The following is a 22,348-nucleotide window of genomic DNA, read 5'->3' as shown; positions in this document are numbered from 1 at the left end:
TGGAGATGACACTTTTCCTTCATTTTTCTCAAAGGAGTCCTTGCTCCTTTTTGCACTGTGGTGTTTTGTAGAAATGTATCCAATACACTTCGTGCTGTGAGCAGTGTGTCATGTTTTTGTTGGCACCAGGAGGCTGAGGCTGGGAAGCCAAATTGTGTGGCTGGGAAACACCAGTCACACTCACATGGTCCAGATATCTGGAGGAGATGATGTGGGTGTAGCTTTGTTTGTTTATTTTTTGGAATGGTATGGGGAAAGGAGGGAATGAATAGAAAGAATGGCCAGAGGATCCTGGAAGAATCTGTGTGCTTATAGGAAGCAAAAATGCTTTTTTTCATTAAGCATTAAATACAATTTTCCACTCAACTGCTGTTGCAGGGCTTTTCAACATCTGTAACAAGGGAGTTAAAGTTTTGCCTGAAATTGTGTGAACCTCATGAATTTGTGCAGGATGTTAAGGTTTTACAGCTCTTGGGATTAGGTGGTTACATTGCAAATGGTTCCAAATCTTGTATTGGGAACTTGGTTTTAAAAGCAGCAGAAATTTGGCTGGTCTTGGTAACCTTATGAAAAAAAAGTGATTTGGCCAATAATTGTTTTGGCCCTGCAAAAGCATAGTGGGGAGGCTTGATAGAGTTTTTAGAATTGGAGTTGGTTACCTGAAAGGAACACCTAAAATACTGAAAGGACTTGGAAGTCCAACTGCATCCTAGTTCATTCATGTGTCAGCCAGGGTGATGAGAGGAAGGAAGGGGTGCAGTCAGAAGTCTCTTTAATTTTCACTGTCAGTGAGCTCATTTATGGTATCCCAGCTCCAGACAGATCCCAGAGGACAGGTTAGATTCAACAACAGCACTTTAGGCAAAAGTTCAAGCCCTGTTTGCTCTCCCTGGTGACAAAGCCCCATTGCACATTTGTCCCCAAGCCCATCCCTGCTGTGGTCCTGGGCAGAATTCCCCACCTGGCAGTTGTCTGATGTGACATTTTCCAGTGCATGTTGTGAATGGTGTGACTGAACAGTGTGTTAAAAGTCATTGACTCTGTGTGATAATTTCACATGTTACTGCTGAGAGGAGTTAGTTCATTTTTGTGTGTCTCTGAATTCCCTTCTTGCTTGTACATATGAAAACTGGGCTGCAAGATGGAAAACAAAGGATGTGCAGGGTGGCTTTGTCTTGTGGAGCCAACATTCAGCAGACTTGAAGTAGCTGCTAGTGGTTGGGAAGGTTTCCCCTCTCCCCATGCCCCAAACTTTCAGTTTTTCTGTGAGAGGGTCAAAGTGCAGCTTCACCTTTTTTGTCCCTCTTTGCTGGAAGGTTTTGTTTCTGGAGTTGTTTTAGGGATTTAAATGAAGTAGTTGCTTAGCACATACAAAATGTAAACATCCTGTATAGGTGTATTTCACATGACCCTGATTCTGATAAGTTTTCCAAATATTCCAGGTAGGTCAGCTCTAAAACTAGCAATGGAATGTGACACAGCAATTGCTGACCTCACTTGAAACACATTTTCCCCTTTCATATCAGCTGTTTTATACCTACAGACTTTTTCTATTGAAATAGAGGAGTTGGATGGTGCAGCAGCAATGGGGGGGGGGGGGAGGTCAAACAAACATTAGTGTAGTCACTTTTTAAGATTTCTATTATAAAAACCAGGTTTTTGAAGTGGTTTAGAGTGTAGCCACTGGATAATGCTTTGGGCTAAAATGTGTTAAACAAGGCTTTAAATAAAAACCACATTTTAAAACGAGTTCTCCCCAGAAGAAAAATCAGTTGGACAATTTGAGAGCATTGTGAGCACAGTTTGTTGTCATTAGCACTAGGAATAAAAATAAAGTGGAGGGGTTAAAACTTGCCTTTGGGAAAGGTGTGGACAACACTTATCTGAGTGAGTCAGGACTGTGCCCATGTGGTGAGAGGGACCTGGTTAAACCTTTGAGTGTTGTCACAATTTGCACTCTCTGGACACAATGTGAATTTTACTTGCTCTTTCTTTAAAGTTTTCTTTTTCCCCCAAGTATTTCTTCTTCCCCAGCGTATCTGTCTGGCCATTTTTCCAAGCCCTGTGTGAAAGCTCTTGGAGCAGGACCCGCCTTCCCAGCGTGTGCCTGGCACCTTCTCCTGGTACCTGAGTGAGGCCCCCAGGCATTACCGCAGCTCGATTGTTCTGGGTAATTGCTGCTTTTTAAAAAGCATTCAGCACAAAGGAGGCTGCTGTTATTTGTGTTTTCCTGTATCTCCCCGATCCTCCAGGACTTTATGCAATACCTGCTGCCTCTCAGAACACTTATCTGACAAGTGATCCTTGGATAGAAGGGGTTTTGCTATCTGTGATCACTTGTGGGTTGTGCTGTTTATTGCTTTGTGGTTTGGTTTTTCCCCCTCCGTGTACGTGTTCTCGAGGATGGTGTTGCTGGTCCTGACACAGGCCATAACACAACTGGAAATTGAGCAGCTTTATCAAAGATCTGTTTCAGTTCACATCATCACACTGTTCCAGCCAAAATGGTCTTTCTTAGAGTGATGGGGCTGAGTGATTTCAGTTGTTCACTGCTGTTTACAGCTCTTCTGGAAAAGTTGTTGACTCAATAAAAGACCACTGAGGATAAACAGAAATAATCATTGATACCTAACTAGACTTTCCTGGCTTAACTGTGGATTTTCTTTTGTTTCTGATAATTATTTTGTTTTAATCCCAGAAATGGTGGTTGGAAGGGACCTGTTAAATTCTTTTCCATCTCTTCTCCCCCTCACTGCACTCCTACCCCTTCTAAAACTTCAGGGATCAGGCATCAAAAGCACCAAGGGAAGTTGTCAAGGTAGCTTGGGACATCCCAGGCAGACTGAGGATGAGGTTGTGTCTCCCTCTGTAGCACTCTGCCATTCCCAGCCTGGGGTTTTAGGAAGATGATAATTTAGGAGTTGTTTGTAGTAGGATGGGAGGAATATTGTTTACAATGAACTAATGCTAGGAATTTTCAGCCTTCGTCTAAAACAGGGAGATTTTGAGGGACTTAGTCCTGGAGTGCAGTGATATTCATTCATTCAATTATTGTGCCATTTAATTTAAATTTTTGTCTTATTTTCTTTTTTATAACTAGGAAAATATTTTCCCATTTGTTATAGAATTGTATAATGAATGCTGTTGTTTTGAAAAACAGAGAAAGTCCCCGTAGAGGCTGAATTTCAGAACTTGAGAGTTTCACCTAAATAGAATGAAATGTTTCACAAAAAACACAATAGTCTTCCTGTTATACTTAACAGATGTCTCAAGGCAAGTCATTTTATAAACCAACCAATGTGAGATGGATAAGTAGATAAATAATTGTTGCATACAAAACAGCTTCTGTTTCTTTTCCCTGAAGGGCTTCAGGCCTCTTATATCGGCTTATGCTATATTTCAACATGGACAAAAATAAGTCTGTCTTCTCTTTGAAACCTTTTCAGACCAGCCATCTGCTTTGCCACTCATATTCAGATCTACATCAATATTTTTTCAGGGTAGGTGTAGCATACGAGTTGGGATTTTTAACTCTTTCTAGTTTTTCTACTTCTATCTTTTTTTCCTTATTTAAAGTTAAGATGTACACTTAAAATAAATTTCTGGCAAAACTCAAAGCAGGCCAAATAAAAAAAAGTGCTGCATAGTTCTAGCTATATTAAAATTTGTATGAGTGCTAGCAATTGTGTTCTTTGGTTTTATAGTTGTTGGGTTTAAAATGCCAAGTAACTTGTGGAGGGGACAAGGGACAAGAGAGGGAAATAATATCTTAATTATTTTTTGTGCCCTAGTGCCCCTTGCAAAGCAGATTTGTCAGCTGTATTGTGAGGATACAATGGCAAGAATTTGTATTCTATAAATATTGATGAAAAGACGTTTGAAGCTCATGAAAAATGTATTAGAAAATATGTTGAAAGATGTTTTGGCTGCTGGCTGGCCACTGGTAACCATGCAGTGTCAAAGAGCAGCTTGTTTTGCTGGTAGGTGTTTATTGTAGGAGGGAAGATGCTGTTTTCATGTACTAAAAGGCAGCTGTTGACACTGAAATTGATGTAGGCAGATCCAGGTTACACTGTTACACTTTCCATTGTTTTACTTTTTTTTTTTTACACTTTTTTTTTTGCGCTCCTTTACCCTGTTTTCACTCTTGCAACAAAATGTCTTAAGTGTTTGCACTCTTTGAAATGTGGACAAGTCAGTGTTGGGGAGGAGATGCTTAAGACCGGGAGAGTGTTCCTCATCAATGGCTATAGATCAGTGTTCTCTGGGACAAATTTCCTCTGGCCTTTGAGGGGGCTGGAAGTTAGAATCTCTGATTGCTGGTGTCCTACAATATCCTTGAGTGACAAAGCAGGATGAGATGGACAGAGCAGAGTCAGCGTGGTGTGAGCAGATCTGGCTGCTGAGAGGGATGTGGCTGTGGCTTGGTTCCAGCCACAGCAGGAAAACAAGGGGGGATAAACACTTCCACCATGAGCAGAGCAGTGGGCTTTTAGGGTAAAAATTTCCCAAACATTGATGCAGAAATAGATTTTTTAGATAGAAATGTTGTTCCTCGTGAAGTAGCAAAATACAGCCATTTTTAAGGAGTTGTCATAAAGGTAGGCATCTGCAAGTCTTTTGGGCAGGCAAGTCTCTTGCCTGCTTTTCCCTAGTATGAGTTTTAAATCTTAAGCTTCTTGTTTTACAGACCAAATGGTGACCACTTGAACCTATTAAAGATAACTGAGAAAGAAGCAAAAAAACAAACCCTGAAGGTTTCAAGCAGCAATAACTGCAAAACAGAGATCATCAGCTTATGGCTGGATTTATTTTTAGAGAAATATTCATGATGTTCAGGAGCCTGAAGGCAATTTGGTATCTCCTCATGCACCTGAAGGTGGCATCTGGGCATCCTGCTAGCACAGCATGGCTCATGTGCTATTTCTTTCTTGTGTCGTCACTGAAGAGTTTAGAGAGCTGCTGTGTGGATTGAAGTTGTAGGAAGTGCTGACATTCCCATGCAGCTGCTGTCACTGAAGAGCCCTTGGCTGATTGTGTGCCAGCATTTTCACATGATACTTCTTCTCTGTCCTAATACTCAAATATTAAAACTTCTTGTCAGTGGGCAACTGTAGGCTGGAAATTTGGATGTCAGATCACCATTAAAATACTAAAGATTTAGCCTGAAATAATGTTTTGCTAAGGAGAGGTTGCTACAAGCAAGAAGTGAGTGTTTGTCACAAAATGAAATAGGAAATTGTTATGCCTTTTGGAGAGGAAAAATCCCCAAAACATTTGGGTAGCTTGCTTCCTGAAAATCAAGGAGCTGAACTTTGAATGGCTTGTTTGGGTTATGGCAGTGCCCAGAGGTCCCAGCTGGCATGAGATGAAAACCTCAGGAAGAAGTGCTGCCTGAAGCTATAGCATGGAGATAGAGCAAGTGGTGTGTAGGAGAAGGGAACCATTATTCCCCTTTTTCTGGTTCTTGCCAGTGGGAGACCTCCAGTACAGAGGCCCAGTGGTCTGTCCAGGAACAGTAGCAAAGTTTGAAAATTCAGCTTAGGTGTTGATTCTGAAATTCTTAAAGCACAAACTCAGCTATCCTAGATCTTCCCTCTGAACTGAGGATGCTGGGATGGGGCTGGAAGACTTCAGCTGATTCAGGAGCCAGACTGAATTGAAATGTCATTCCTCTTGATACTGCTTATTATGCAGAAAATGGGAAAAATAAATACAACTTTTAAAAAGTTTTATTTTTAAGGTTAGGAGGTTATTGAACAGTATCTTGCTGAGCCCTTTTTTTGTTGCATTTTGAGGAATTGAGTATTTTTAATAAGAGTAAGATGATGTAATGGTTTGGTACTCCTGGATAAGAGGGTATTCCTATTCCCATCTGTAGCCTTTTATTACTTCCCTGGTACCCTCTCTGGCACTCAGCCCCTGTGTGGAGCCAGTTCAGGTTGCTGGAGGGTTAGGGTTAGGTGTTGGCACTGCAGAGTATCTGAGGGAATTCTGGAATCAGAGCAGGGGAAAGAGTGAGGCCTGTGCTTGGGGAGAGGGGCATAACAGCAGGAATGCCTCCCTTGGCAGCCAAAGCTGGGCTTGGAGAACTGACCTGCATCCACAGCTCTACCATTTAGGACCTTCCTGTTTCTTCTCATCTCCATTTGCTCCTGGCATTGATTTCTTGATGTTTCCTTCACTACTCTCACCTGTTTTGCCAGCCTGAGCTACTTTTGGTTTGGTTTGCCTAGAACCCTCCTAAATGCTGTTTTCTGCCATATTACCTGGGAGAAATCCAGGGGGAGGATGAAAAAAGGGACATGATCTCCAGACGGAGATGTGTGTTACCCTGCTGAGTAACAACAGACTTCGTGCTGCTTCCTTCTGTTCCCTCCAGCAGCCTCACTGGTACAAATGACTTGGCAGTGGTGCCTGGGCCCAGACTTAGCTTGGCCCTGGTTGCCTAAAAACCTGGGAAGAGAGAACTGGACCAAAACCTCCCCAGTGCCACGCTGGTGTTTGCACAAGACCCTCCTTCCCTTTAGGGTGTGACGCAGCACGGTCACCGCGCGGTTGTGTCTTGTGGCGGGTTTATCGATGGCAACACAAATTGCTCTGCTGCTCTTGTAGGCTCGTGACAGAGCTCTTGGAGGCTTGGAGTGCTCTGTGCTGGCTCTGTTCAGTAGGTCTAAGGCCATGGGCATGAGCCCAGCATCCACTCAGGATGGGGATCACCAAGAGACTTCCCAGTGATAAGGGCGTTCAGTTGGAATTCACTTGACCCTCAAGTGAACCAGTGACCTAGAGGTGAAGGGCTCAGGCATTGTATCAAATTACAAGTCATCCAAACCATCTACATCTTTCAAGCTGTTGATTATAGAAACTGTTCAATTTCTTGAGATACCGTCTGTGCCATGTGTAGATAATTGGGAATGTTGTGCTGAACTACGGAGCTTGCTGGCTGACCCTGCTTGCTCATAATTACATGAGATATAGTCTGTCACCATTGAGAGACATCAAAAGAATGTCAGCTGACCTATTAATCTGCAAGCATCTGCAGATTCCTCATAATAAAGGTAATTGTACATTGGTGCCTTTTAAGTTATCAGGCAATGTAAATTTTTTTTGTGTACCTGAGAATTCAGTCACTGTAGTCCTTGTGCATTAGGTATTCCCTGGGAAATGGAATGACTTAATTTCCAACCTTGCCTTCATATGCCTGTGTTTGGTCTAATTTAATTTTATAGGAATCACCATGTTTTTAGCTATAACTGCTACTAGGAAAGGTCAATGTTTTATGAATAGTATGATGATTATTCATGTGTATCATTACAGTGTCACAAAATGGGATGCAAGATTCAAATTTTAATCTCCTACAGATGTGTAAACCTACAGAAACTCTGCTGGCTTTTGTTGAAGTGCAGTGACTTAGCAGATTGTCTCTGTCTTTATATGGCATGTTTAAATAAGTCCTGTTACTGCAATGTTTATATTTGGCTAGAAGGGATAGAGAGCACAAGAATAGTGTTTCTTTGTCATAGTCATGCATGATGACCTAATACTTTTGCTTTCTGTCTTTATAATATTTATGCAGTGTTTAACTTGACCAACAATGTGGACTTGGAGAACACCAAAAAGAAAATGGAGCTGTATCAAAAGGATAACAAAGAAGTCATTCAGAAGAATAAGTTAAAACTGGTTAGTTAACTTCTCTACAATTTTTATTCATTTGTTAAAGAATTAAGGGATTTGTGGAGAACTTTTTTAAAACAAATCAAAGCTGAAAGCACTGTGCAGAGTTCTTTGTATTTAAATATTGAGGTTGAAATGTAGTTATGCTTTATTTTGGGAAGGGCTTGAGAAGAGGGGCAGCAGTAGAGCCTGTGTGTAATGCACCACCACGGCATGTGTGCTGGCAGTGTCGTTGGACAATGGCCAGGAGAGATGAAGTTCATTCCTGCACCAGGACAATCGTTCCTTTCTCATCTGAAGGAAAAAAGAAATCCAGACTCAGACATTATGAAGCTCCCAGGAGAGAGTTGTAAAACTGAGGCAAAACACAGGCCTGGTTTGTGCAAAATTTGAAATGAAAGATGTTGAAACAAACATTAAAACTTTTGTTCAAGAGCTGATAACAGTAACATGAGGGATATTGTATATATAATCTGTATGCAAAACACAGGGTTCTTTGAAGATTCATTCATTAAATTATGGCTCACATATCGTTTTGTTCTTTAAAAATAAACTTGCATGCATTTATTCCTGCAAGAAAAGTTTAATCTGTTAAATATTTTTTCAGCATAAAAATACACATTGTTATCAGTTCTTGAAGGAAAATGTCTGCCCAGAGTGTGACATAACAAGGGTTTGCGTTTGTAATCCAGTTGCACTAAGGACTTGCTTTCAAATCAGTAGGGGTGAAATCCTCACTCCCCTGAAGTCTGTGGCAAAACTCTGGGTGATTTCTTTAGCTCTAGGATTTCACAGGAGGAGATTGGAATCTGAAAAATGTTTGTTTGAACCTCTTCCTTTTAAAGGCAAGGAAATTTCCCTAGGGGTCCATCTCTGATCTGTTATCCTGTCTCTGACACTGTGCAATATCCTCTGCTTCAGAGCTTGAGGAGACCTGCCAAAGCTTTGGCTGTGTGTCTTATTTTACAATGGAGCTGCAGCCTCTGGGGTCACAGTGAGAGCAGCTCTGCCTGCAGCCCACCTTCCCTTCAAGGAAGTGGCTCTGACAGCCTGGGCAGGGGCTGTGTGAGGCTGTCAAGCAGCTCTGTAATGCCCTGCACCCTCTCAAGCCCCCAGCACTTCTGTTTGCTGTGCTCCACAGTCCTGCTGTGCTGGAGGCTGGCTGCTGGAAGCTGGGCAAGCCTGTGTGAATCCAGACTCACTGAAGAGCTGGAAACATTTCTCTTTTTTTTCTTTTTTAACATTTGAAACATTCATAATTTCTTTTTCAACAATTGAAACATAATAATAGACTTTACACACTAGTTATTACAAAAACTGCATAATCTTGCCTATAAATTTCCTCCTCTCCTAAAAGCTGAAGGGTTGCTTTTCCTCTCCAGCTCCTCTTAGCAAGTTTTGGAATGTCTTTACTCCATGTATGGTAAAAGGTGGCCAGTCATTGTCCCTACATTCTTGACTTAAATTTTTCTGTCCTCTCTAATAGATTACTTCTGAGGAATATAGATGTTTTCTGTCCCTCTTGCTGTTTTTGTTACCCTTTGCCTGCTCCAGTGTGATTTGTGTTTGGCAAGCAGATGGGGCCAGAATTGAATGCAGAGATCTTAATGCCTCTTGTAAAGGAACTCTGTATTCCCATCTCTGCTGGAAATACATTGATCCTAAGACTGTTCTACTCTTGTAGTTAGAAAAAAAAAGTGAAGATCTTCATGTTCTTGTAGTTATAATTGTTTTTCTTAATATATAGATATTTATATACACTTTTTATTTATAAAACTTTGCACCCTGAGTGGACTACAGCTTTTCCAGTGTTTCTCCCTTAAATGTTGGCACTTCTTCAGTTACAGGGTAACTTGTTGCTTCCTCCTTTATCACTAGATGTTTAATTTCACTTGCTGCTTTGTGCAGTCTTGAAATAGTTGTGTCTGGATTCTGTGATGTGAGTGTGCATGTTTTCCTGATTATCCTTTCCTGAATGTGGCAAAATGTGATTTTACTTTCTATTTACTTCTTCACTTGTAGGCTTGAGTTTACTCCAGGCTTCACTGTCATCATCTTTCCCTTCACACATTAGAACTGTGTTTAGATTATCTTTAGTCTGGACACAACCCTTGCTGCCTATTGAACATATCTCTTCTCTTTTACTGTTTAAAGAATTTGATCTGACACATGATAATTCTTCCATTTTCCTGTAGTCTGCTCTGGTTCAGGTTTGTTTATCAGTTTACATATTTCAGACATTAATTTTTCTGGGCTGTTTCTTCAGACTAGGTCTGAAGGTCTGTCAGCACTTCCCTACAAGTTTTCTTCTGTTTCAGTGCAAATTCCAGGCAGTCTCTAGAGATAAATGTGGAAGAGCCTTGGAATATCTCAAAGACCTTGAGCTCTTCTGTTCTGTTGACCAAACTAACTAAATCCTTAATTCTCAGACATAACCTCAGTTAGAAGTTTAGGGATTTTCTTGGGTTTTTTTTTCCTTTCATTAAATGCAAAGAGAGCCCAGTTCCAGGTGGTTGCTGGTTGGTGCCCAGCTTTTTACCAGTGTCCCTGCACCAGTTACAAAATGGAAGCAGCTGTTGGCTCAGTGGCAGGTGATGACATCTCCCAGGAGTAACTGGGACCCACTGACTCAATTTGTCTGGTGAAGGAATTTTTTTTTCCTTTATTTTTTTGCAGATTCTGGCTTTTATTAGGTAGCTGTGCTTTATGATGTATCTTTATGATTAGAACAAACTTTACTATGGCCTTGACCTCAATAATGATCACAGAGTCATAGAAGAAGCTGATTTAGAAGGGATCCACAAGGATTATTGAGTCCAGCTCCTGGCCCTGCACAGCACCATCCCCAGGAGTCCCACCCTGTGCCTGTGGGCATTGTCCAAACCCTCCTTGAGCTCTGTCAGGTTTGGTGCTATGACCACTGCCCTGGGGAGCCTGTTCAGTGCCCAAACACCCTCTGGGTGAGGAATCTTTTCCCAATATCCAACCTAAACCTCCCCTGACACAACTTCAGGCTGTTCCCTCAGGTGCTGTCGCTGGGTACCATAGAGAAGGGATCAGTGTCTTCCCCTAAGATGTTCTGCTGAAACTCTTTCATCAATAAATCATCCATTTAAGTTAATAAAATTTTAATTATTTTGCCATTTTTACTGCATCTCCCTTTGCTTTAGTATGTTAAATGGATAAGACTTGGAAAATGTTTCCTGTATGTTTTTCCTTGTACCTTCTAGCAACCAAACTGACATTCTTTTGATCCACCTTCTTTAGAAAATAGTTTAATCCTCTTATTTTTCTCTGCCTCTGAGCCCTCTTCTGTTTTTTTTTTATTCTTTCACTGTGATTTTCAAATACAGATTACCTAATAGTTTGCACATTAAACAGATCCTTGCCAAGAAATAGATCTGTAACAAGAACTTGTCATTTTGTACTATTAATCTTTCTTTTCAGCCATGTCACATGGCTGCAATCCAGGTTATAGGAAAAATTCCTTATTTTCTAAAAATGTGACATTTTCACAGTAAATGCTTAAATGCTGAAAGATATAGCCTTCCCTATTAATATTCACATATTTGTAATTTCTCATTTTTCTTCTACACACAGTGTGCTTTGCAAAGAAGATGAAGCTGATGAGTGGGATGATCAGGAGCAGTATTGTGGGATTATGTTTTTGTTCACCCTTGAGTTATAGGATGTGTGGGAGCTGAGGGGGGTCACTTTAGAGTGAAAGTGTAGGGAAAACCCCTTCCATAACATTTAAGGATTCAGATCTGACTCCAGCGAGCAGCAAGTTAAAAATCTTAACTTTATACTGGACAATGAAGAGGTAGAATAATCATCCATAATCACCTTCTGCTTTAAAAGGTAGAATTTGGCTGCTTTCCCCTTGCCTGGCCTGTCTGGGGTCCCTTGGCGGGCAGGGGAGCTGTGGGGCTGCTGGGAGCTGATTTCTGCTTTCCCTCTCAGACACGGGAGCAGGAGGAGCTGGAGGAGGCTCTGGAGGTGGAGCGGCAGGAGAGCGAACAGAGGCGCCTGTTCATGCAGAAGGAAGAGCAGCTACAGCAGATGATAAAAAGAAAGAATAAACAGGCACTCCTGGATGATCTGGTGAGTAACACAAGCAGAGGCTTTGAAAGCTCAGTAGCATTGACATCCATCTCTATCACTGTGTGGAATTAACAGCTCTGTCCCCGTTTCCCTGTTTTGTGTTTCCATTCTCTCACCTGTTATTTATTTCAGTGGTGCAAACCACTCTGGTTTTGCTAAGCTAGGGGGGCTGGATGAAGACTGCTCCTGGGATTTGTAGCTCAACTCTACCTCTGTTGGCTTGCTAAGCAGTTCTGAGTATTGGCTGAGAGTCTGGTGTGTGAAAGCAAAAAGGTCATCAGGAGGTGCTTTGACTCAGCCCCCTCTGCAGTGGAGACGATGGAGAGCAGGGGACAGTAACATCACGGATTATCCAAGCATTGCTCAGCCCTTTCTCACTCAGAGCTCCTAAATGACTGGTGGTCCCTTTGTATGCAAAAACTGCTACAATGAAAAGCTTTCTGCCTTGAGTGTGTCATGTTCTCTTACTGACACCTCTCCTGTACAAGTTGCTCCTTTTGAAGTGAATGAAGCCTGTATAGACAAACAGAGAAAAACTCAGACTACTTTTGGAAATTGTGGTAATCTTGATTAATTTACTGATTCTGCATCTCAAATGCAATAATGTGTGGGCACAGAGAAACTCCCTAAATGTGTTAGTTAGAGAAGGTTCACATCTCAATTTTTTCAGTACAAGAGTGTGTACAGACATGCATACACACACATTCAGAGGTTTAACACCCATGAGGACAGTCTGTGTACACACAGCCCGTGTGTAACCTTAAAGGGAAATCAGAAAAAGAAGTATGCATGCATGCATACATGTGTTCAGCTGTGTCAGTGTGGTTTAAAGCTGCTTGGCAGATCCAAATGATATCTTCTCTCTTATATCAGTGCATCTCACACTAATACAGTGTTAATTTTGCTTTGTAGTCTCAGTTCTTATTCATGATATAGATGCTTTTCTACTTTTCCTGAAAAAGCAGAGTTCCTCCTTGAGCCAGGGCAGAAAGCACTGGAATGGCCAGAGGAGCTAAGTGAAATTTAGGAGTTTCAGGGCCTCCTGAAGAGATGGATGCCTTTCTTCAAGCCAGGATTCCTGTTCCTGGTTTTCCTTTTGTAGGCAAAAGCAGAGATGAGCAGAAATCTTAAAAAAAAAAAAAAAGTCAAGCCTGTATCTTTACATCCAGCAATCTATTTTCACTTTAAAGGTAATTGTGTTTACAGTCTGTACAATTAGGAATAGTGGATAAATTAATAAAAACTCCACTATGAATTTGAATTTAATTTCTCAGAATATTTCTCAGGATTTTGAGTTTCTGACTTTTAAAAACCCTGTTTTAGTCCTAACTGACTAGAGACCAATGGCTGATGTGGGGTTTAAATTTTTTTTTTTTTTTAAACACAGCATTTGGTTTTACTGGAAACCTTCACCAGGTGGCTTGCAGAAAGAATAGCTATAAATAACCCTTAAAACATGACTAAAATAAGTAGTTTTAACTGTGATTGCATATGTATTGCTATTAAAACATATCTTAATATTCTAAAAACAATATAAATATGTTGTAAATAAAAAATGTGATTTTTAAAGGCTGAGGGAGGAAACTGGACAGTTTCAAGTTATGTCTCTGTTTCTGAAGGGGCAGTGTCAACTTAAATTTGAGCCAAAACTTGTTTTGTAATATTACTAAGGTTTATAAAACCAGCACTGAAGTGTTTGTATAATGACTTACAAAGTCTCTGGAAAAACAGCAGTTGTTAAAGAAATAAACTTTTCCTATGGTCTCTGAAATCCCTCTAATGCCATGCTCCAAATCTGAAAATGAAACTGATCATGAATAAAATTCAATTGAGAAATGCAGCAAAAGCCAAGCATAAGCAGCTTTTGGGAGTGTAAAGAATTAACTTAAAAATTAATCTTTTATCTATGGTTGCTGGTTCTGTGCTAAACCAAAAAGGATTAATTTCTGGCTACAGAGATAGCAGTGCTAACACCACTGACTCTGCAGGATTGTGAGAGCAGAGGAAGGTGAGAATCTGACATTGGTTTTGAATCCTCTCCTGACAGATCACCTGGTGTGGTCAGCCTACAGCCCAGACCCACTGGATCTTGGTAATTTTGTTTTTCAAGTTTGGCCCTGCCACTGGGCAGCAAGAAAAAATTTAAGACACAATTTTGTGTTGTACAAGTAGAGATGTTGGTTATTTTCTTTGTCAAGGAATAAATTTTACCTTTGGTGCTGCAATCTTACAAAGCTGCAGATCTCATGGAATCATAGAAATGTTTGGATTGGAAGGGTCCTTGGAGACCATCCAATTCCAACCCCCTGCCCTGGGGAGGGAAAACTTCCCCTAGAGCAGATTGCTCAGAGCCCCATCCAACCTGGCCTTGAACATTCACTGTGTTGGGGCATCCACAGCTCCTCTGGGCAGTCTGTGCCAGGGCCTCACCACCCTCTGGAAAGAATTTCTTCCAGTGTCTAATCTAACCCTGCCCTCTGGCAGTTTGGAGCCTTGTCCTGCCACTCCAGGCTGCGGTAAAGAGTCTCTTTTGTCAGCTCCCTTCAGGTACTGAAAAGCCACAATTAGGTCACCCCAGAGCCTTCTCTTTTCAGGCTGAGCAATCCCAATGCCCTCATCCTTTCCTCATGGGAGAGGTGCTCCTTCCCTCCCATCACCTTGGTGGTCCAAGTCACTAGATGTGTTACTTGTGGTGGTTTCATGTGCAGGAAAGGTCTCAATTGTGTGCAAAAGTGTTTGAGAATGTTGTGCCATCTTCAAAGAGCTGATAATTTTAGGTACTTCAGAGGCACAGAAAAATGTTTGGTGTTCCAAATGTTGTGCAGTGTGCCCTGGTTTCTGGCCAGCCTGGGGAGTGCAGGGGCTCCTGCAGAAAGGACTGGACCTGGGGCCAAGGCTCTGTGAGCCCATCCTTGGCTGGGAACTGGGAGAGGAAGGCCAGTGTGAAGTACTGGAGAGATCAGCAAGGCATCAGGGGAACTCAGGCTCTGCAGCCCCCTGGAAAAGCAATTTGGTCCTTTTTGCCTCCCTAATTAGGCAATTTCTGTGTTACCTGCATTGTAGGCCACCTCTTTTCCAGTAGAACCTCTCACTTTAAAAGCACAATACCCTGTTCTGATTTAGACTGGTAGTCTCAAATGCACTTTATGCATCACTGGGAGAGCTGTATGAGTGTGTTATTTTGGGTTGTTGTTTGTTTGGGAATTTTATTTTAACCTTGGATAATCCAGGCTGAGTAAAATATTAAAGCACTTTCTTTACGTGCTGTACAAACTCTCTCACGTTGTTACAGAGGATTCTAAGATGATCTCTTGTGTTTTATGGGACTTGCACTTTCCTCTTCAACAGCCCATAATTCCCAGGCATGAGCACAATGGGATTGCAGCACATGGCAGCGGAGCAGGTTTTCCCTGGACTCTGGCATAGCTTGGAACCAGGCAAAGGCATTAAAAAGGTCAAATCCACACTTTCACCAGAACCTCAAGGGTTTTGAGAAAAATCTTCCAGAAATTGCTGTGTAGAACCAGCTTTGTTCATGGTGTAGACAGTTTGTTTTCCCATACAGAAAATTGCTGGTATGGATAAACACAGGGTTGGAACTTCCACGTGTGTTAATAGTTAACAGAAGGGCTCTGGGCATATTCAAAAGGACAAACAATCAGGATGTGGTGCCTTGCTGGCACACTGTGGGTTTCTCACAGTTGTGTAATCTGGTTACTGGTCATTGTGTGAACTCCTGAAAAGTTGGTTAAAAATTGGCTTCCTTGAATCATTTTATTAGAAATGCAGTGAGTGTTTAAGGAATATGAATGACAGAATGAACAAGGGAATGCTTTCCACTCTTCTCTTCTCCCACAGCATGTTAAATCTGGTCATTGAAAGAGTTCAACATCTTTAACCTCTGCTTACAGCTGACAGCACATGCTGCTGCATGCAGGTTAGAGATGTACAACACTTGAAAGAAGCAGACTCTAAACTAGTGCATTTGTGGTCCAAATTTTATCTCTACAATTTAGGTTTTTAGCATCTTCCCTCCCTCCTCCAAGCTGATCACAGAAATGCAAGTAGGAAGCTGTGCCTTAGATGTTGTATTTGTGATTCTGGACCAGATCTTGCCTTGTGAGATTTTTCTGTTTTTATCTTGCATTCTAGTGGTAAGGCAAAGTGGATGTAATGAAATATAGAGAGGGAAAAAGACTGGAGAGTGATGTGAAAGGTCAATGTGCAATGTGACTGTTCTTCATGATCACTTCAGAGGATTTCTCTAGGTACCATCAAGGCATCTTGTGGCATTAAAAACATCCAACTTCTTACATTGAACTGAATTATTAAAAAATCACAGTCCTGTTAATAAAATCTGTTTGGTTTTGTGAGTAACAAAGTGTGGTTCATAGTTCAGTATTTCCTTGGCTCTTTGAAACAGAAGTAAATATGATGTGTGAGGGCCTTAGGAAAAAAATACTGTGTTAGAGCAGTTCAGGAAGAATCTGTCTGAACTTCTTCCCTGCTCTCAACTTCATGGTAGTTCTAGCCAGAAATTCTCAAGGATTTCTGTGTGCATGTAGATAGTCACATTAGTCTCTTAGAAAATTACTTAGCCAATAATTTCCTGACTCTCTCAAAAATGCACTTCCATATATGTATGCTAATAATCATTCTGTCCTGACAGTTTAAGTAATTCATTTGCTTAACTATTCATTTTACTAGTTTTTATATATATATATGTATTTAAAAATTGGCTGCCTTCCCTAAAAATAAGTTGCTGAAGGAGAAAATAAATATGCTGTTGGTTGCCCTTACAATAGTGCCATTGTGCAGAGCAGAGCAAGGATCATTTCCAAACGGCCTCAGGTGAAATCTAATGGGAAACAATTTCAAACTGGTCTGAGTTCATTGGGAGAAAGAATGTGTCTTAGATAAACATCTGATCCAAGTTATACTACTCAGTATTATTCCTTCTCTGATTGAGTTCTAATTTTTTTTTAAATTTTAATAAATATTGTTGCATTGGCCATTTGGAATAAGGAGCCTGTTATGTTGTCTTTAATGTGGATTCTATAAAAATAGTTGTTTGCAGGTTATTCTGATTTATGGGGTTGCTGCAGCTTTTTCTTATTACTGAAAATGATCGTTTTCTGTGAACTGTTGCTGAGGGAGAGGATACTTGGCATTCTGCTGTTCTCCTAGTGATGGCCTTGCAGTCACAGCTTGCAGTTTGGAACAATATGCAGTGTTAATTAATATTTGTTTTGGTCTAGGACTCAAATTTATTCCTTATATGTTTACAGGAGAGCTCTGATCTTCCTGCCTCTCTGCTCTTAGCTCAGCATAAGGACAGATCTACTCAGCTAGAAATGCAGCTGGAAAAACCCAAACCTGTCAAACCAGTCACATTTTCCACTGGCATCAAAATGGTAAGATTTGCTTCTTTGGTTTTTTTAATATCTTTCAGAAGATCAAGGATTTCCTCGTATGAAATTCAGAGGTTGCTTAAACCTGAGTTGCATGTTACATGAAATAGACTCTTTTCTTCCAATTATTTAAGTAATTAGGAATTAATTGAAGAATTTCATCATTCTGCTAGTTGGAATATTGTGATGAGCCAGCCAGAAGGGTCATCATCACAAATATATGGAACATTTTCATGATGTAGTTATCAAAAAATAAACTATACCTCTCTCCCTGTGAAGTTGTGGTGTCCTTGAATTATTTTTCTTATTTGTATACTAGTTCTGGGAGTTGAAATTTTTGAAGTTCAAGAATCATCTGCACTTTCTTCAGATTTATTTTGAGCACTGGAGTGATCTGGGAGTATGAGGCTAACAATCTAGAAAATTGTGCCAAGGTTAAGGACACTATTTTTGTTGTTATTTGGCTTTAGGAAGCAGCAAGTATTTTTGCAAATCTGTCACCATTGGGGTGGCAGCTGAAGATCTCTCAGCATTCCTGTTCTGTGTCATGACATGGCACAAGCACACACCAGCCTGTGTACATAAATGTAAAGCTGGGGGTGGGAGCACCAGTGACTGGTCTTTTCTGCACCTTGCTGGTTTTCTGCTTTGTATGGTTTTAAATCTCTTTTTAGATCTTTTTAAAATCCACTTTTTTTAGACTTTGTATTTTAGAATTGGTAATGGTAAACTGAATGTCTTGAAAATAGCCAACACTCTACTCTCCTCAACAAGCCAATAAGTCAGCAAAGCAAAAATCTGTGCATCAAGCTAGTTTCCTGTCAGTAATCAATTTATTTTTGCCATGAATTTTTGTGCTATATTCATTATCTGTTCAAGTACTCACAGTGTGGAAGCATTTGCAGCTTATTTTTCCAAAAGCAGTGTCAGTTTTTGTAAGGCTGTGTGGATTGTTTTCTTGTTTTCCTGTGGTGTAAATTGATCTTCTTCCTATTTCTTTCAAAATCTAACAGTCTGGGGGAGATTGATATGCTTTGTCAGAGATTTTCTTTCTGTAGAAAAGCCAGTGGACAGAAAATGCCTCTTGTTCTGTTTGAAAAATACTCTGAATGACTGTACTTCTTGCTTTTAAAATATATTGTCAAAATCTCTTAAAGCTGTCTTTTCTCTGAGCAAGGGAAGAAGATCAGCTTATGTATGTTATGAGGACAGTGGAAGTATTTTTTAATTTTTGTTAAAATAAATATTAAGTGCAGTATGTGGTAGTGGACATTTGAGATCTGCAGCCCAAAGTAAATTTCATCCAGGAATGGTGAAAGACTTGGATGAAGAGATTTCCAGCAGCAGGACATTGAAATCCTAATGTTTGGAATAATAGGGGATACGCCAGATAACTAATTGCTAATTTATCACTGTTGAGAAAATGTGACTAGCTAAAAAACTTCATTTGTTCAATCCCAAGAAACAAAAATTTCCTCACCCTGACTGATCTTAGTCCTAAATTGAAAAAGAACAATTTAATTGTACTTATTTCTATTAATGTTTTTTAACAGTAAAGTTAAGGATAGAAGCATTTGAAGTTGGTGACTACTATTTATGGAAAATGGATTGTATCAAAATTTTACACCAACAAAATTACAGATTTTGCTTAGAAAGATGAATGTTTCCTTATTTTCTTTACAGGTGCTTGATTTATTTATTATATAACATTAAAAAATATATAGAAATTCTGTTACACGATAATAACAATATTGATACTCTGAACAATAAATGAAGGAAGTGTCTAAGTTTATAATTTTTGAAGAAGTTGGTTCCATATCCTGGGAATGTTTCTGTGGGTGTTCTGCTGGGAGGCAGCTCAGTGCTTGGAAGCAGATGTTGAATTTCTGTGGATATGTGCAAATTGGCAGTTTACAGGGTCACTTTGACAAACTGGCCTCATTTGAATGAAATGTGTTTTAATAGGGCTAAATGCAAAATGAGAAATAGAAGAGGAAATAAATCCCCAGCCTGGTCAGGCTCTGGGAAGAGGATTTGGAAGTTTAGCTAAGCAAGTAAACCAGTTTGACCCATAGCCACAGTGTGTGTGGGGGGCCTTGGGTATGTGAATAGTTCAGCAATAAATAGGAAAGGACTTCTCCTGAATGCAATATTGGGAAGAGTTGGGAACTGCAGAGTTCTGCTGGCTGCATTTGGAATGCAAAAATCAGAAAGAACATGAAGAGGAGCCACAAAACTCCATCCAAAGGCAGAAAGATCTTTTTTCTGCCTCTGGTTTAGGAGATGGTTCAGGTATGACTCAATTGACACTAAGTACCTCCTTGGCACAGAACATGCCAGGTCTGAGCAGTGCAGCATTAAATGTACCAAGAACCAGTAACCTTAGTTAAACAAACACCATCTAACTAGGAACTGAAGGAAAGGACTAAGACCTAAAGTTCACACAGTGTTCTGCTGGTTAATTGGCCTCACTGTTAAAATTGGCTCTGGAATGCAACGAAATCTCAAATTCTTGATGTTTTCAGATTAGGATTGGGGTTCATCTTGGAAAGTTCCTGTAGTTATCAAATGCAAGTTTGCTGGCCTTGGAGTAGGGTTAGTTTTGTGAAAAGCAGTTCTGCTCATTGCACGTGATCCATGAGGGTGGGTTCTGGTGACAGTGTCAGGTGAGTTCCCACCTTAGGACATGCTTGTTTGCCAGGCTGAGTGTTTTCCTAAGAACCTGAGATGCTCAGTCCACTCCTTTTGCCTAGGTGTCCACGTGAAGTGGGTGGAGCTTTTCTTGTTCTCTTTGTAGTTCCTTTGGCTTTGTTCTCCTCTAAACCATGGGGTTCACACCACTCCTGTTGGTGGGAGAGCTGGAGGGGAGTACTGAGAATTTCTTAAGAAATACAATTCTAATTAATGCTCTGGCACAAGAGTTCTGCAAATTCAGGACATTTGTGTGAAAAGTCTGGCTTGTGCCCACTGTCAGAGGCTTAGCAGTGCACATTTAATGAATCACTATGTATGCCTTTCCCCTGGGCTTTTATTTTTTCCTAATAGTTTGGCCACTGACCTTTTCTGATGGGTGTTTTCCTCTAATTTTCTTTCAAAAGAAGGGAAGCCAGATAGAGCTAGCTGAGCTGCTGGCTGATCTGGAGCTGATGTTTACACAAGGGCTATGAAAATATGCCAGTTGTGGTTTTTTTCAGCTTGAACAGGAGTGTTTTTCCTTGGTCAGAGATGTTCTTCTGCCTGACTGCTAATCAGACATGTTTCTTGGTGTCTGAGTTAGGAGCATGTCCATTCTAGTCTCCTGGGCAATGCTCAAGGAAGTTGGCTCGTTTAAGGTGTCATATTAGTGTGCTGTGAGTTCCTCTGCTTGAGGGGGAGGAGGGAATGTCTTGTAAGCTAAGCAAGAGCATCCCCTATAGCATGAGACAGACAAATAGTTCATGGGGACAGGGTCTCCTTCACTTTTCCTTTTTTTTTTTCCTTCTTTCCAGTGGAAGCAGCTTTTCCTGTGTAATCTGCTCTTTAATTTTTCCAGTAAGTTCTGTCCTCTGTGCACAAAGCTTACATTCCAAATCAATTTTGATTTATGTCTTTGAGTAGGGGCAGACAGTGCTGCCAGGCTTTTTTCCTTATCATGTTCATCATATTAAGAAATACACTTTCAGCACATCTGAGTATTTTAAAACCATCTTATTAAATCCAATCTCAAATCAGGGTAAAGCTACAAAAGAAACTGTAACAATCTTAATTGCTGCAATAGTGCTAAAAATGAGATATCCTGTCAATTGTGGTACTGCAGACTTTAGCAGCTGTCAAAAAGAGCACAGTTTGTCTGAAATGAATGATGCTCCCAGCATTTCTAGGGCTTATCACGAGGTGCAACACAAGGTCTGGCAAGAGAAGCATTCTTCTGTTTCTTGGTGAATGTAATGACCATTTCTGGTTGTCAGGTAACTTTAATGTGGAGCTCATTTTAAGATGTGAAAGAGATGCTCATATGTATTGCAAACAAATGGCAGTTTGCAAATGCAACAGGAATTTATTGTGTTGCATGAATTAAGTTTCATTCTTATGTCTTTGGTGTTTACAGAACTGTGGAAGGCTTTTCTAGGTCTGTGCTTTACCTCACCATTGTGGTTAAAAATGCAGGGACAGACACAGTTTGGATGTATTTAACTCCTCCTCAACTTGTTGAACTGGGAGCACAGGATCTTTGAGTCCATGGCCCAGCTGTTTCCATGTTTGTAGCAAATCTGAGTGCCTTAGACTGGCTCAGCTCATGCCATCTCCTGCACATTTCAGGCTCTGTGTCTGTTCCCTTTCTGTTCCTTCCAGTTCTGTAATGTTTCTTTTCTTCTTTTTTAAGAAAATAAACTTTACAAAACTGGAAGGACTGTCCTGGACTTCCCCCAGTTTGCTAGGACATTTAGCCTCTAGTGATGGTATTCTTGGAGTAATCTCATGCAGTTAAAAACTCAATTACCTCTAACTGGATTGCCCAAAAATGCTGGAAAACAACATAGGTGTCCCTTGGTTTGCTTCTGCTTGGGAGAGTTTGTCTTCTTGTATTTTATACCCAAATACCACAGAATTAATGTAATGCATCCTTGACCTTCCAATTCTTACCATAATTTTTATTTTATTACTTAATAGCGGTGGGAATATTTATTAATAGAACTATTAGTGCAGAGTGCTCTACGTGCTTTACCATTACCAAGATGGTCCCTACCCCAGTGAATTTGCAGTTTAAATCGATGTGTCAAGGAGGGAGGGGAAGCAGATGCCTGGAGGGGATGTTCTCACCCAGGATTAGCCAGCAGAGCAGTGGAGGAAGGAGGAATAGGATCCAGCCCTGCTGAATTCCTAACCCGTGGCTCTTCCGCTGAGCCGGGCTCCATCTCCTGTCAACAGCACCCCTGAATGGCAGCGAATTAAGAGTGAAATATCTGCTCCAGCTACTCCTTCCCTGTCCAAATCACAGCAGCAGTGTTAAATATAACTTTGTGGCTCTGAATATTGCCCAGATTTATTCCAGTTCTTGTAGTTTCAGGTTATTAGTAGCTGGATGCTGGGGAGAGCAGTGTGCAGCCCGGAGCAGCCAGAGGTTGCAGGAGGGAGCAGTTGTAGAGCCAATATTTCAGAGGAATGGATTTGTGTCA

General features: G+C 40.7%; 1 protein-coding gene across 1 annotated transcript in view; it reads left to right on the top strand.

Moving 5' to 3' along the window:
* The window catches only part of MNAT1 (MNAT1 component of CDK activating kinase), a 118,872-nt gene that overhangs the window by 36,821 nt on the left and 59,703 nt on the right, over window positions 1–22,348 (top strand). The window contains exons 4-6 of the mRNA XM_009101658.4: window positions 7,580–7,683; window positions 11,641–11,781; window positions 17,070–17,195. Of these exons, the coding sequence (XP_009099906.1) occupies window positions 7,580–7,683; window positions 11,641–11,781; window positions 17,070–17,195 (371 nt within the window). The remainder of the gene's footprint in view (window positions 1–7,579; window positions 7,684–11,640; window positions 11,782–17,069; window positions 17,196–22,348) is intronic.

This window comes from Serinus canaria, chromosome 5, assembly GCF_022539315.1.
Source record: "Serinus canaria isolate serCan28SL12 chromosome 5, serCan2020, whole genome shotgun sequence".
Taxonomy (NCBI): domain Eukaryota; kingdom Metazoa; phylum Chordata; class Aves; order Passeriformes; family Fringillidae; genus Serinus; species Serinus canaria.
This window is presented reverse-complemented; position numbering and strand designations above follow the sequence as displayed.